At 38.7% G+C, this 14,660-nt stretch overlaps 1 protein-coding gene across 1 annotated transcript; it reads left to right on the top strand.

Moving 5' to 3' along the window:
* The first annotated feature begins 7,999 nt into the window (after nt 1–7,999).
* Nucleotides 8,000–10,495, top strand: MUR3 (Exostosin family protein). The gene has a single exon (XM_088490308.1). It carries the CDS (start codon nt 8,317–8,319, stop codon nt 10,114–10,116), a length of 1,800 nt encoding a protein of 599 aa, XP_088346434.1. The 5' UTR covers nt 8,000–8,316; the 3' UTR covers nt 10,117–10,495.
* The last annotated feature ends 4,165 nt before the right edge of the window (nt 10,496–14,660 follow it).

The raw sequence follows: 14,660 nt of genomic DNA, 5'->3' as shown, positions 1-14,660 counted from the left end.
GCAAAAGACAAAGAAACTCCAGAACACACAGCGATCAGGCACAGCAAAAGGCAGAAAGATCCAAACTTTCTCCAAGTAAAATCAAAACTTTCTCAAAACAGACACAAAAAGTGACGTAGAAAGAGAAAGGAAGAAGAACCAAACCTGGGAAAATAGGAGAAAGTCGCAAAGGAAAGCAGAAAAGCGGAAGCGACAGGCGAAAGAGCCACCCCTCGAACTCTAAGCAAGAAACAGAAAGCGAGAGAGTAAAGGGAGAAGTTACGAAGAAGAGCAAAGAAGAGAAACCGTTTTTGATTGTAAAATTCAAAATAAAAATCTAAGGGAAAACGGGGCAATTAATACCAATTAATGAAGGTATTAAACCCTCGCATGTTTCCAAGAACAAGGCGCTGGGATAAAAGCGCGCGCTTTTAGAGGAAAACGTTCTACATTCAAAAGATTCTACAAAAGGAAGAAATCGACAAAATGCTTGAACTCGGTTTCACTAAAGAAGGACCGAAGTCAAAAGACTCGACCTCAAAAAAGAAGACCGAGCTCAAGCAGGGGCACTGTTCACACCCTGGGTCGAGCTATCCGACCTGGGATGATTGGCGACAAAGCGACCGACCTCTTCAGGTCAGGCTACCCGACCTCTTCAAAAAGAGGTCGGCCAAATCGACAGGAAAGCCCAATAAAGGGCCCAAATAGAGGAACACGACCCAAATCCACAGGCAGTCCGAACCTACAGAGATAAAGGCGGTTCCCTTGAAGATAAGCTGACCTCACCCAAAGATAAGATAAGATAAGATAAGATAACTAACCTATCTTATCTAAAAAGGTCACTCCACACCATTATAAATACACTGGAGCACCCAGGTATAACTCATACTCTGATTCTACTAAAAACCTGTTTAATACCCATGCTAACTTAAGCATCGGAGTCTCTTGCAGGTACCCCCCACCCTCCGGTGACCAAGGATCAGAGGTGCAGTCAGTCCAACAAGTCGGACACAACAGCTCCGACCGCAACCAGCCAGCCGAACACGTCATCTCCGACCAGTACAGAAGATCTCATCCGAGATTGACCTACAGTTTCAGGTAACCCTCGGAACAGGAGGTGTTACATTATGGTATCAGAGCAGTTCATCCTGATTAGAGCCTTGGGAATGGACTGATTATGCTTTATTGTATACTCTGAGTGTTTGTCATGTAGTAGGTCTTGTCCGGATAACAAGAATTAGAGCTTTAAGCACATGACTGTCTTTTGATTGAAACTGTTAGCTTACTCTTGCATATCTACTGATGTTAAGTCTGGCCAACTTAATGTTGATGGTTTATGTGTACGGAAAAGTTAATGGTTATCATAGATAAAGTAGAATTAATAAGTGATGCAGTTCACAGGTTTTGGGAGCATTAGCTATTAATTTTGAAGTTAGTTCCGTTTTGACGTGCTTTATTCTTGCTTGGTGTTATCTTTTTCTCTATTAATTGCATTGGAATTTCCTGCTTTAGATTTTTCCTTTTAGGATACGATTCGGTTCTATTCCTAACCACACTTATTCGTTGCTATATAGATATATATATTTCTGCTTGATTGTAATACTGATTACTCACTTGAAAATCATTTGGAACGTTCATCTTTGATATTGCTCATATTTCTCTTTGTGAATCATGAGTTCTTTGAAATGGTTTTGAACTTTTTCTGCAAGACTAGATCCTTAATTTTTTGAGAAATGTCAGATGTTATTCCTTAATTAGTTTGCATTGAAAACAAGTTGCGTTAATCGTGCCACATGATGTGCGTACTATTTAATCTTCTATTTTTTATCTTTTCCTCCCTTTGTTTCAATTTTTTTAAAACCAGATTTGATTATCCACTCTTATTATTATTTATACATTTCTTTATAAATATTGTACCCTTTAATTTGATTCTAAATCGGTTTCAGCGTAAAACATCATCCTTAATTCTTAAGTAATTTGAAATCTTGAAAGTTATTATTCGAACCGAGCTAACTATGTAATTTGTTTCTTTTGCTTCATGTTGAATGTATCCATTGATCCGACTATATTTTTGGTTATCTCTTAAATTCTCGACATCATAGTTCCTGACCTTGAATTTCTCTACATGACATATGTAACTCCTTGACATGATTTGAGCTTGTTTTGGTATGATGCGTCATTCCTTACAGTCTATTTCTAGAGTTCTTGTTTTAGATTGAGAAATTTTTGAATTGACTCTTTTCCTTCCTAATTGTGTTTTCCAATCATCCTTCGCATTTTTAACGAGATCGCTTTTAAATCAACATATCTTTCCTTTCATGAATTCTGACATTTCCTTGTATGGTTTAAATCCGTTTATCTGCAATGCTCTATCTATTCTTTCATAAACATGCGAAAATAATTTTTACCTTGAATTTCTTCTTTTGAATACCACTTGATTTTTCCAACCTTATCACAATTTTATACATATTCTTAGGTGATTTTGCACTTAAGTATTTTTCAAGATTTTGAGAAAATATTTTTGCTAATAGTCTAATTAAGTTTTGTTTTACAAACCTTGCGTATTTTATTAATTTGGGTTGTTTTGATGCAATACCTTATTCAAACTTTTAGTATTTATTTTGAGAAAGTGAATTCATTCCTTTATGAGATTATTCATTCTTTGTAAACACTACCATTGACTTCTAGTATTCTTTTCGACTCAACTCGAATTCAGTTTAAACGAATGCACGGTTCTTCTTCTTGATTGTTCCTATCGAATTTCTTTGATTCTGACCTCATCGAAAAGATGTAAATTGACTCTCCTTCGGCAATACTTTATTTTTGTACATCCTTGTTCACGTGTGATTTCAGCTATTCTTCCAAATTCCGGCGAACGCTACCCTTGTCGCTTGTCCTTCTTTTCTAAGATCTAGTATCCTTCCAAGTAGACTCGAGCTTGTTTCTATGACACGTGCGAATCCTAAATATGGCTAGTGATACGTTAGTTCATTAGTATACAGCTTGTTGACGCATGAGGTGAATCTTGCGGGTTTGAAAACATCGCATGTTATGACGCTTGATTTTGGGAAAGGAGTATAATTGAGAAGATGTTTACGTTTTCAATAGTTCAATGCGTATAGGATGATAACTTGCGATAAATAGTTAAGTAATTGAGTAACATGAGATAGCGATATTGCACTGACGTGTTTGAGCATGTGACAGGTTGTTAAGTTTTCGAACTAATAAGATCGATTTTTTAGACTGCCGCTTGACAATGAATGAGTTTAAAACCTCGATTGAGTTTGTTGGAAGTCAAAGTTAATGGTTGAGCGTGGATAAAGATGAGAGTTCGAAAGGGATAAAAGTTGAGGAGTTCTTAATATGAGATAGGTGTTGGAAATGACGTTGGATGTTCGAGTGAACTTAAGACGGAGTGTAAAGCGAGTTGGAGTGTAGTGAAGTTTTTGATTTGTCAAGAGAATAAGGGCAAGTGAACGCCACCCATATTATCTTAACACGAACTCATTGAGCTTATCTTGAGATTTTTGTACCTCGTTATGCTTTTTTTACTCTGTTTCACAACAAGTTGAAACCATGAGACTTTTTATATCTAAGTAATTTTCGAGGACAAAAATTTTTATAAAGTGGGTAGGATCTAAGACCCAGAACTTTTAAAAAATCTTATGATAAGCTAATTTCAAATTAATTATTCAATAAATATTTTATTTTTAAAAATTACTTTATTAAAAGTAATTAAATCAAGTTTAGATAATTAAATTAAAAAAATTTATTTAATTTTATAATTATTGGATAACTTTTTATATTTAAATTATAAAGTTTAGTAGTTGTAAAATAATAATAATTTTATACGATTTGATTTAAGTGATTGAGATTTTGGAATTTAATATTTTAAGTTTTATTAATAAAAAAAATTAATTATATTATTGTATATTTTAAATTAGAATACTTGATTAAAATTCAATTAGCAGATTAATAATTAAGTAATATTTTTTAAAGTAATTTTAAAGGATTAAATTATATTTTAAATTTATACATCGTACCCTATTTTATTAAAATTATCCTAATCTATTAACCTAAATTCCTAAATTGGAATCCACTAACCTTAACCCAACCTAGCCACTATCTCACTGCCATTCACCCACCGCCATCCCCTTCCCATATACACACACACACACACACACACACCCACAAGAAAGAAAAAGAAATCAGGAAAAGGAGGGGGATGGGAAAAAACAGAGAAGAAGAAGAACAAGGGAAGAAAGAAAGAAAGGGAAGAAGGGAACGGGAAGAAAAAAGGAAGAAGAGGAAGGAGAGTTGTCCCTCGCCGTTGCTGCTGCTCATCGCGCCGCCGTGTTGCCGTCCAGCTGTGTCGGAGAAAGAGAGGCATCGCTGCCGTTAAAGCTGCGTCGCCATCACCGTCGAAGGGCCAGTTGAGGAAGAGCGGTGCCAAAGAGTTAGGAAGACACGAGCAAGGGCAGAATATAGAGGGAGACCGCGTCAGCTTGCCGCCAAGCTGCTGCCGTCGAGGGTCCGCACCAGCACCGTCGCCGTTCGCCTCCTGTTGCCACCGCTGGAGGGAGGCCGCCGTCACATCCTGCCACACCGTCACCACAGAACCGCTAATCCACGATTGAGCCGCCATCGAGAAACAGACCCGCAACGAGAGAAAGAAAGGGAGCTCGCGCTGCCTTCTCATTGCCGTCAGATCCGCTGTTCGTTGCTACCAGTTGCCGCGGTGCCTTACATGCCACTGCCAAGCCATTTCTCCGTCACCGCCGGTGGAACCCTTGTCTTCTCGGTAAGTGTTTCATTCCGAAACCTTTGAAATCAGTATTTAGTTATAGCCTGTTAGAGATTCTGAGATGTTGGTTACGTAGGGTTGAGTTCTGGTGTTTGTGCGTCAAACTTAAGGTTGCCGTTGAACCACCGGAGCTTCTAGCCGCTATCAGAGCTGCTGCCGGGTCAGTTCGGGATTGCGGTTGCTCCATTCTGCTGTTACCGTAAGTATATTTTATTTCGGACACTCGCTGTTAGTTTTCTGTTAAATATCTTCTTATGACAATTCTAAAACTCCGTGGTGAGACCGTGTGGTTTGGTTCTCACCCCCCTACAGTTTTATCTTTTCAGGACAGACGAGGAAGCTTGCGAAATTTTTGTTAAGTTCCTAAATATGTTGTTTTTGTTTGTATACATATGTTATAGACTTTCCCTCGCCTTTATTATTATATTCTTGTAAGAGGGACAGGAATCGTGACTGTAATAACATACACGTATGTATATAATATTTGTAAGTTGTTTGAGTAAGAAGTTTTATATATATGTACATGCATGTTTATTTTCAATTAAAAAGTATTTCCGTTTTTATTAAAAAAAAAAAAAAGCGATACGATTTCAAGTCAAAGGCTCCTATTTAATTATTAAGTATATGAAGTCGTCGTAATTCTTCTTTCTATTAGAGTGGCGCAGTCGGAAGCACGATATTCTGATAGTGAGGGTATTACAGTTCTGCTGAATACTACTCTCAAACTCCTTCCAAGGCAACGGAAGCTCCACTTGGGAAGAAAGGGTCATCATTGCTGTCTTTGCCATGATGTTTGCTACTGTGTTTGCATTTCTCAAGATCAACTGGAGATCAACATGCCATTTCCAAGATATGATATCTCGGATCTTTAATACCAAAGGATCAATAAAATCAGAGCAATTCTGTAAATTATTGACAATAGTAAAGGCCTCAACACAGTCTCTCTCACATATAATATCTCTTTGCCCTGAGTCTTAGGCTAAAAGAAAGCGTCTCCGAATAGCAAACAACTCTCATTACAGAATACTATGACTCTCAATTATTCCCAGACAGCCTCGTTGCCACCTTCCTTTCCAATCTCTGCTAACACAGGCAAAACCAACCCGAGCACCATTGCTAGGATAGCTAGCATCACAATTAATCTTAAATGTACCCATCAAGGGGGAAATCCAAGAGACACTAATGGTTGAGGGGATAGACAGTCGTTGCAACTCAAAAATATTCAGGAGCTCCTTTTCCAAGGACAAAGCCATACCAGTCACCTTGTCCGTGGTCCAAGGCTCGTAGGGATGAAAGATCTCGTTATTCCTCGAATGCCAAATCTACCAGAGACCAGAAAAGAATCTAAAGGGGCGCTGTTTGCTATTATGTAAGAACTAACTCATCAAATCCAGTGGTTGACCGTAGATCCCCAAAGCTTGCCAAACTAGTTGGGCTTTTAGACAATCCCGACTGCAATGTAAAATCGATTCCTGACCTGAGAAACATCGTGGACAGCTATCCATGTGCGAGATGCCCCTCTTAAAATGAAATGCAGCTGTAGGAAGAGCCTTCCGAAGATATAGCCAGGCTAAGAATTTGTGTTTTTCCGGAACATGTTGACGCCAAAGCCAAAGCCAATTCTCCCCGTCTTCCCAACTAAACATCTTCTTATTGAGCCACAAATAACCTTTATGAGCGTCATAAACCTTTGAAGCCACACCAGTCCAACACCAACCGACCTCTGAACCAGCTTTAACATCCGGGTTGTAAGAGTTAATGTTGCTCTGCAGAGACTGATTCAGAGGAGAATAGATATTCTCAAGGTTTCACTGTCCAGATGACCAAAGGTCCAAGATCCACAGATCCGAATTAGAAATGTGAACATAATCAATCTCATGACACAGTCGACCCTTTCTTCTCCATTTAGAAACCGGGGGGGAGGGGGAGGGAGGGGTATTAAGGAAGAAGAGGGGAGGGGTTATGCGTAAAGTAAAGGGGAAAGGGGGAATGGGTTATGCGAAGGGAGAAGGGGGGGGGGAGAGGAGGTTCGGGAAGAAGAGGGGGAAGGGTCCTCGCCGTCGCCGCCGCCACCGCTGCTCTTCGTTGCCGCCGCCGTTCAACAGCACCAGAATCAGTCGTAGTTCTGCCTTCAAATGTCAGGGCCGTCGTTGCTCGTCATTGTTCGGTGGTTGGATCTTGCCGTTGCTCCTCTGGGCTCGACGGAGGTACTCGATGGCCGTTGCTCGTCGTCGTTCGGGTGGCTCGCCGGATTCTGCTTCTTCTTATTCTTCTTCATTCTGCTTCTATTATATTGTTGATTTTTTATTATTGTTATTTCTGGTTGATTCTGCTTCTGATTGATTATATTATTTCATTGTTATTGTTGTTGTTGTTCTGTTTCTGTTTCTACTCCTGCTTCTTCTGTTTCTACTTGATTCCATTGTTGATTCATTGGTGATTCATTGTTGTTGTTGTTGTTGTTGTCATGCTGCTGCTTCTGTTTGATTAATTGTTATTGTTACTTCTAGTTCTGTTTCTGCTTGTGCTTCTACTGGTGCTTCTGCTGGTGCTTCTGCATGATTTTGGGGAAGAAGGGAAAGAATAGGAGAGGGAGGAATATTTTTGTCCGAAAGATGATTTAAAACAAACTGAAATTTTGGAGACCATTTTGTAGCAAAAAAAAAGTCGAAGATGAAATCAATTTTCAGCCTCTACGTTGAAGACCAAAATCATACTTAACCCTATTTTGTAACATGAAAAAGGAACGAATGCTAAAAACAAATCAACTAAGAATCAAAATAGCAAAGTCCAAATGAATGACTGGTTGAATAAAAAAGAATAATAATTCATTTAAACAGAAAAATTTATATGTTTAAATTTTAAAAAAATAAAAACATTTTTAATTAATCAAAGACAAAAATATGTCCACAAAACAAAAGATTAAAAATTTATTTATCCTCTTTTGATACACTTGTTTATGTGTCTGTTTTCCATCGTATATATTCACTAATCACATTATCACAGTAACACAGTATCACACACACCACAGTGATGTTAAGATGTCAGTCGTAAATGAGCGATTACCCACATTTCCCCTCCAAAAAAGAGAACCCTATGGTAAAACCGACAAGTAACACACGAAACAATGCCAGGTGTCAGAACATGAGAGGACACCGACATAGGACAGTCGCCAGCGCCACGTTGCTAACGTGCACCTCCGTCTCCTCTCACACTCATTCCCATTCCCATTCATTTCATCACCTCCCTCATTCTTCCTCTTCTTACTCTCTACATTACTATTTTACAATACAATACTTGCAGCTGATCTAACCTCGAATTCTTAAATCTTGAAGCATTCATTGGTCCTCGCGATTCGTGCTCATTTTCTTCAAAACCCTCCAAATTCCCCCATTTCTTCCCAAATTACCCCATTTTCGCATCACGCGGACCTCATATCGATCCCCAATCTCCGTCATAATCATCATTTCTAGGGTTTACGGATTCTCTTTGGTCCCTAAATCCATCGATGGATCGATCCGAAACGGAATGAGATGAGACGGCGCCCCGTTACGGGCGTTCTCTCCGATCAGATGGAGAAGTCTGCGCCCAAGAATCAAAATTCTCGAATCTGCTTCCTCGCCGCTCTCTCCGCTTTCTTCTGGCTCCTCCTCCTCTACTTCCACTTCGTCGTACTCGGCACCACCACCACCCCCACCCCCTCCTCCGCTGTTGACCAATCCGCTAAGTTCATCAACCCCACTACTTTCGACGCCAATAAAGACGAAGATGATGATTCCAATGAATTACCTGTACAGCGGCTCCAGCCTCCGCCGCGGAAGCAGATTGGCTTCCCCGATCTCGATTCAGATTCCCAAAACCTAAACAAAAACCCTAATAATTCTCCTCTAAAGGAGAGGAATTTCCCCTTCATGAAAGCGCTGACAACCGCAGACAACAAGAACGACCCTTGCGCTGGAAAGTACATTTATGTCCACGACCTTCCATCGAGGTTCAACGAGGACATGCTCAAAGAGTGCAGAAGCTTGAGCCTTTGGACGAACATGTGCAAGTTCACCACAAATGCTGGCCTTGGTCCACCTCTCGAGAACGTTGAAGGTGTTTTCTCCAACACCGGTTGGTACGCCACAAACCAGTTCGCAGTTGATGTTATATTCAGCAACAGGATGAAGCAGTACGAGTGCTTGACCAAGGATTCCTCCATTGCCGCCGCATTCTTCGTGCCGTTCTACGCCGGATTCGACATTGCACGGTACCTTTGGGGCTACAATATCTCAATGAGGGACGCTGCGTCGCTTGATTTGGTTGATTGGCTCATGAAAAGACCGGAATGGAAGATCATGGGCGGGAAGGATCATTTTCTTGTTGCTGGAAGGATAACATGGGATTTCAGGAGGTTGAGTGAGGAAGAATCTGATTGGGGGAACAAGCTTCTGTTCTTGCCTGCGGCAAAGAACATGTCTATGCTTGTGGTTGAATCCAGTCCTTGGAATGCCAATGATTATGGGATCCCTTATCCGACATATTTTCACCCTGCCAAAGATGAAGATGTTTTTGTTTGGCAGGATAGAATGAGGAAGTTGAAGAGGAAATGGTTGTTCTCATTTGCAGGAGCGCCTCGCCCGGACAATCCGAAATCCATTAGGGGGCAGATAATTGAGCAGTGCAGGAGTTCAAAAGTTGGAAAGCTCTTGGAGTGTGATTTCGGGGAGAGCAAATGCCATTCCCCTAGCAGCATTATGCAGATGTTTCAGAGTTCACTATTCTGCCTTCAGCCACAGGGCGATTCGTACACGAGAAGATCCGCTTTTGATTCAATGCTGGCTGGTTGCATTCCTGTTTTCTTCCATCCGGGTTCAGCTTATACACAATATACTTGGCATCTTCCTAAGAATTACACCAAGTATTCCGTGTTCATCCCTGAGGATGATATTCGCAAGAGGAATGTGAGCATTGAGGAGAGGCTTAGTGAGATTCCACCGGAGCAAGTGAGCATCATGAGGGAGGAGGTTATTAGTCTCATTCCTAGGTTAGTGTATGCAGATCCTCGTTCCAAGTTAGAGACCCTTAAGGATGCGTTTGATGTTTCGGTGCAAGCAATTATTGACAAGGTTACCAATCTGAGGAAGGACATGATCGAGGGCCGCACAGATGAGAACTTCATTGAGGAGAACAGTTGGAAGTATGCATTGTTGGATGAGGGGCAGCGCGAGGTTGGGCCTCATGAATGGGATCCTTTCTTCTCAAAGCCGAAGGATGGCAATGGGGAATCCAGTGATACCTCTGCTGAAGCTGCAAAGAATTCTTGGAAAAATGAGCAGAGAAGCCAATAGTGATTCATCAAAATTGGAGATACGAATTTCATGATCTGGAGGCTTCTAAGTGTGGATTAATGCAGACTCAAATCATTTCCCGAATTAGGGATGAAGAACAGGTAGAAAATCAATTGCTGGAGTCTTGAACTTGCTGCAGAATTTGTATGCGAGTTAACTATGCAGGTTTCTTTGTTGAGAACCTCCGGCTTGAAGAGATAGATATACTCTGCTTTCTACAGTTTTGTTATATATAGATTCTTTTTTTTTCTGTCTGGTTTCAACATTATGTATTCTCAGTGGCTCCTAGATGTATTCTCCAAGGTTTAATAATTATTTGATACAATACTTTTGTTCACTTGATTCATATTATAGGCAATATAAACAAAATTATGGTTAATCATGTGTTGAAGTGTGCACTTGAATGGTCTTTATATCTGTTGGTAGATGCATCAACATTGCATGGATGTATGCTAGAGACTTGATACTATAGTGAAGCATGGCTACATTTGGAAGATACAAGATCACTTTCATTCTATGACCATGAAAAATAATTGTCATACAATTTTTTACTTCTCCATTTGTTTGATTGTTTGCTCTGTTTCTTACCTAAAATAATAGTACTTTCATTTGTTTGTATTAGTTGACATAATCATTTTACGTGTATAATTCATGCTTTTAGCAAGAAAACAAAGAAGAAAATGCTAGGCACAGTGAAATACTCCGTTTGATTCACTATGATGAGTATCTTTGTGATGTCTTTTATGTCTTCTGTTGTGATATATTTTTAGTCTGGATTACCTTCTGATGACTCTACTTAATTGAGATACAATTCTCAATAACATACTGTGAGGTTTCATTTATTTCTTTGTATTTGAATGGGGTGAATGTCGTAATTGGCACGCGTGGAAATCTTTAAGTTCTAATTGGTCTTTGTTTTAATCTTCTAGTTTTATTTTTCATGTTTTATGACAAAATTGTTTTTACAAAATTCTAAAATTAGAGACACTTCAAATGTAAATAGATACCAACCATGCCTAATAACCTTTTTGGAATGAACTTCAGGTTGGGTGTGAGATATCATAGCTTTTGTCCTTAATGGATTTGCATTTTGCTTTTTGTCCTGTTGGTTTTTACTTTTTAATAAACCTTTTTTTCTGCATGTTCGTGCCTCCCTTTTGTCGTCTTTGTTTGTCTGGTGTCATTTTTTGCGGTCAAAAAGGTTATGGACTTATGGTTGGTTTGATGTTATATATAATAAGGCAATGCAAGCAATGATGGAGAATCTATGTACAAAATGATATTCAATTCGAAAGGTACTTAACTGTAATACAAATGTCCATGTTGATTGTAGACTAGTATCCTGTTCTCCGATGGTCTGAATTATTCCAATTAACTTCGTTCATGAATCATAATATATATATATATATAACCACAAAAATAGGGAGACTCGAACCCGCAACCTCTAAGTGAGTATGAAAAGCTATGTCATTTGAATTATAGTTTGTTGGCATAAATCATAATAATTTACTAAACAAATATATGGTCAAATAAATATTAATCATTGAATTCTAACTGCTCCTGGTTTCCTTTTGAGTTTAGTTCTATTTTGGTTTTTGAGATTGGCGCGTTGTACCGATTTAGTCTCTAAGATCCTAATTTCTCTATATTTAATTCCCAAATTTAAAAAAGTGCATTACGTTAGTCGTAAACAAATTTTTCATCACCGAAACTCAACGCCATGAGTGGTGTGGCTTAATCCTTGCCACGCTGGAGATGATAACGTGTAGATGACATGGAAAAAAAGTGAAATTTGATCCTTTCTCCCCCTTTTATAAACTAAATCAAATAATGTTCTTTTCATTCTTCTTCTTCTCCATCTTCTTCTTTTCTGTGCATAGTTGCAGCTCCAGAATCATGATTGCAGGTGGCAGCTTGAGTTCTATGCGTTCAACCACCAAGACCCCTACCCATAGTAGATTTTTGCGGGGTTCTAGAGTGGTGTGATTATGGCTGTTGCCATGTCCTCCGTTGATCAAATTTAAACTCTAACAAGTCATTCTTTGGATATCTCAACTATAACGTGAGGAATTCTACTCAATGATTGCATCTTTGTTAATGGATTTTGTTTGGAATTAGAGGTGGAAACAGGCCAGGCCAGGCCAGGCTTTGCTCTTAACAGGCCTGGCCTGTCATACAGTTGATTGGCCTGAGCCTGGCCTGCAGCCTGTTATAGGCTCTTTATAAAGTACTAGGCCTGACCTGTTATTCAGCTTGGCCTGGCCTGAAGCCTGTTAAAAGGCCTGCTAATTTTTTTTTACAAAAATAAAAATATTATTTAAAAAAAATTATTTTTTAATAAAAATAGTTATATGTAATATGTCATATATTTAATATTTGTAAAAAATTTTAAACTTTTAAGATATTTAAAATATACAAAAATATTTATAATAAAATATAATAAATTTAAAATACCTCATAATTTTATTAATAATAAATAATTATTTATATATTTAATTATATTTTAACTGGCCCAGGCAGGCCTGACAGGCCTATAAGGCTAATTAGTGAGCCTGGGCCTGGCCTATTAATGTATTAAGGCTTTTAAAAGAGCCTGGGTCTGTACCTATTTTATAACAGGCCAGGCCAAACACAGGCCAGGCTGCAGGCCCCTGGCAGGCCGCCTGGCCTTTTTCCACCCCTATTTGGAATATAAAAAATTATTTGTTTCAGACCACTAGCAATAAGTGGTATCGATTATTTGTGTGGGCTGAGAATGGACAAGAAGTAGTTGACAATGGACAACAAGAGGTGTGTGCCCTCTGCGGATTAATTGCCACTCGTCACTAACCACCATGAGCAGAGTTACAAATCCTTGCAGTTGTGTTCAACCTCCACGCACACTTATACACACTTTTTGAAAATCAATATTCATTTTTAAATTCTTTTTCCTTCAATAACTACTACTTACTTTCAGCCATGGAAGAGAGAAATTTTTTGTTTTAAAGTTCAGAGGAGAAGGAGAAGGCGAAGAGTGATCAAATTGGTGGAGAAGTGATGTTATATTACTTTAAAACCCTCAAACGACGTCGTTTTAACTTTTCTTTAGTGCTTAAATATATACGACGTTTTTTCCTCTCCAGCGTGGCAAGGACTAAGCCACGTCACTCACGACGTTGAGCTTTAGTGATAGAAAATGACTTGAAACTAACGTGGTGTACTTTTTGAATTTGAAAGACTAAATTAGAGCAATTGAAATTTTAAGGACTAACTCAATATAACTCGCCAATTTTAGGAACTAAAATAGGGCTCAACTCTTCCATTTTTCTACTATTAAAAGTAATTTATAATTAAAATTAGCAACCATTTTGTAACAAGATTATCTCTTGATAAAGAATTGATGTAGCTTGAACTAAAAGTACCATGTCATAAAGGGCAAAAAATATTAAAATTGTGCTCATAAAATATTAGGTAGCGTTTGCTTTTAAAAGGTGGACCATAAATAATAAAAGAGAAAGTACAGGCAACCAAGTAGGTGCAACTAACTCTAACCAACTAGTGAAAATTTGATTTTAGAGTGAATACTCCACCCGACCCCTAATAATTATTTTGAAAGGATAACGAGGTCTCTAAAAAAAAAATACCCAATCCGGCCCCTGATCTTTTTTTTTGGGACTAATTGGTCCCTGTTGTCACGGTAGCGTTGGAGTGTGTCCAAGGCTACAAATGATTCACACACTTGAGCAATAAAGTGTTCTTCCACCAAAGCTTCCTTTCTCTTGTGTTCTCTTGTATTCTTAGCTTTCTTGTTAAGTATTGAGGGTTAGACTGACTTAGTTTTAGCTCAAGAGGTTGAGTAAGTCCGAGTGCCGGCACGGTAGCGTTGGAGTGTGTCCAAGGCCATGACACTGTGCTAAAAAATCAACATTGACTTTTTTTTGGCACAGGGACCTCGTTATCCTTTCGAGGTAATTGTCAGGGGACTGGGTTAAATTTTTTTTTGTCAAGAGTCTCGTTGTCTTTCAAGATAATTGTCAGAGGTTGTTTTGGGTTTTTCTCTTAATTTTTTAAAATTCAAAAAACCACAAAACCCTTCTAATGACCTCTATTATCTCCTCCAATGTCTCCGTTATCTCTCCTAACAACAACAACTTCATTCTCACCTTGGACAACGACCACGGATAAGTAGATTCATTTTTTTCTATTGTTTAATAAAGTGAAATTTTTGCCATTCAATATCTTTTTTACATATTTTTTTTGTTCTACTTAAAGATTGTAAGGTGAGAGATCACCCCTTACAAAATAGTTAAAAAAAATTGAGAAAATTCATTTTTCACCCATGGCATCTTCCTTCTTTCCTCCGCCGACGCGATTCCTTCCAACGATGATGCTGCCATCTTCCACACCTACAGCGTTTCCCTTATCTTCTCCAGGGACGACAACACCATTTCCTCCTCCTTCGACGATGACGCCTTCCAACTCTTTGGCATGTCACATCCCTCTTCCAAATTCTATAAAACTAAAATTATATAAAATTAAAATTATTAGAATATTAATATTTTTTA

This window comes from Arachis ipaensis, chromosome B6 (genome assembly GCF_059453495.1).
Source record: "Arachis ipaensis isolate K30076 ecotype BB chromosome B6, ASM5945349v1, whole genome shotgun sequence".
In the NCBI taxonomy this organism is placed as follows: Eukaryota; Viridiplantae; Streptophyta; class Magnoliopsida; order Fabales; family Fabaceae; genus Arachis; species Arachis ipaensis.
The sequence above is the reverse complement of the archived record's forward strand: the minus strand, read 5'-3'. Positions and strand labels throughout refer to the sequence as shown.

Coding starts and splice junctions, on each gene's coding strand:
- MUR3 (XM_088490308.1), top strand. CDS start 8,317: ATGAGACGGCGCCCCGTTACGGGCGTTCTCTCCGATCAGATGGAGAAG.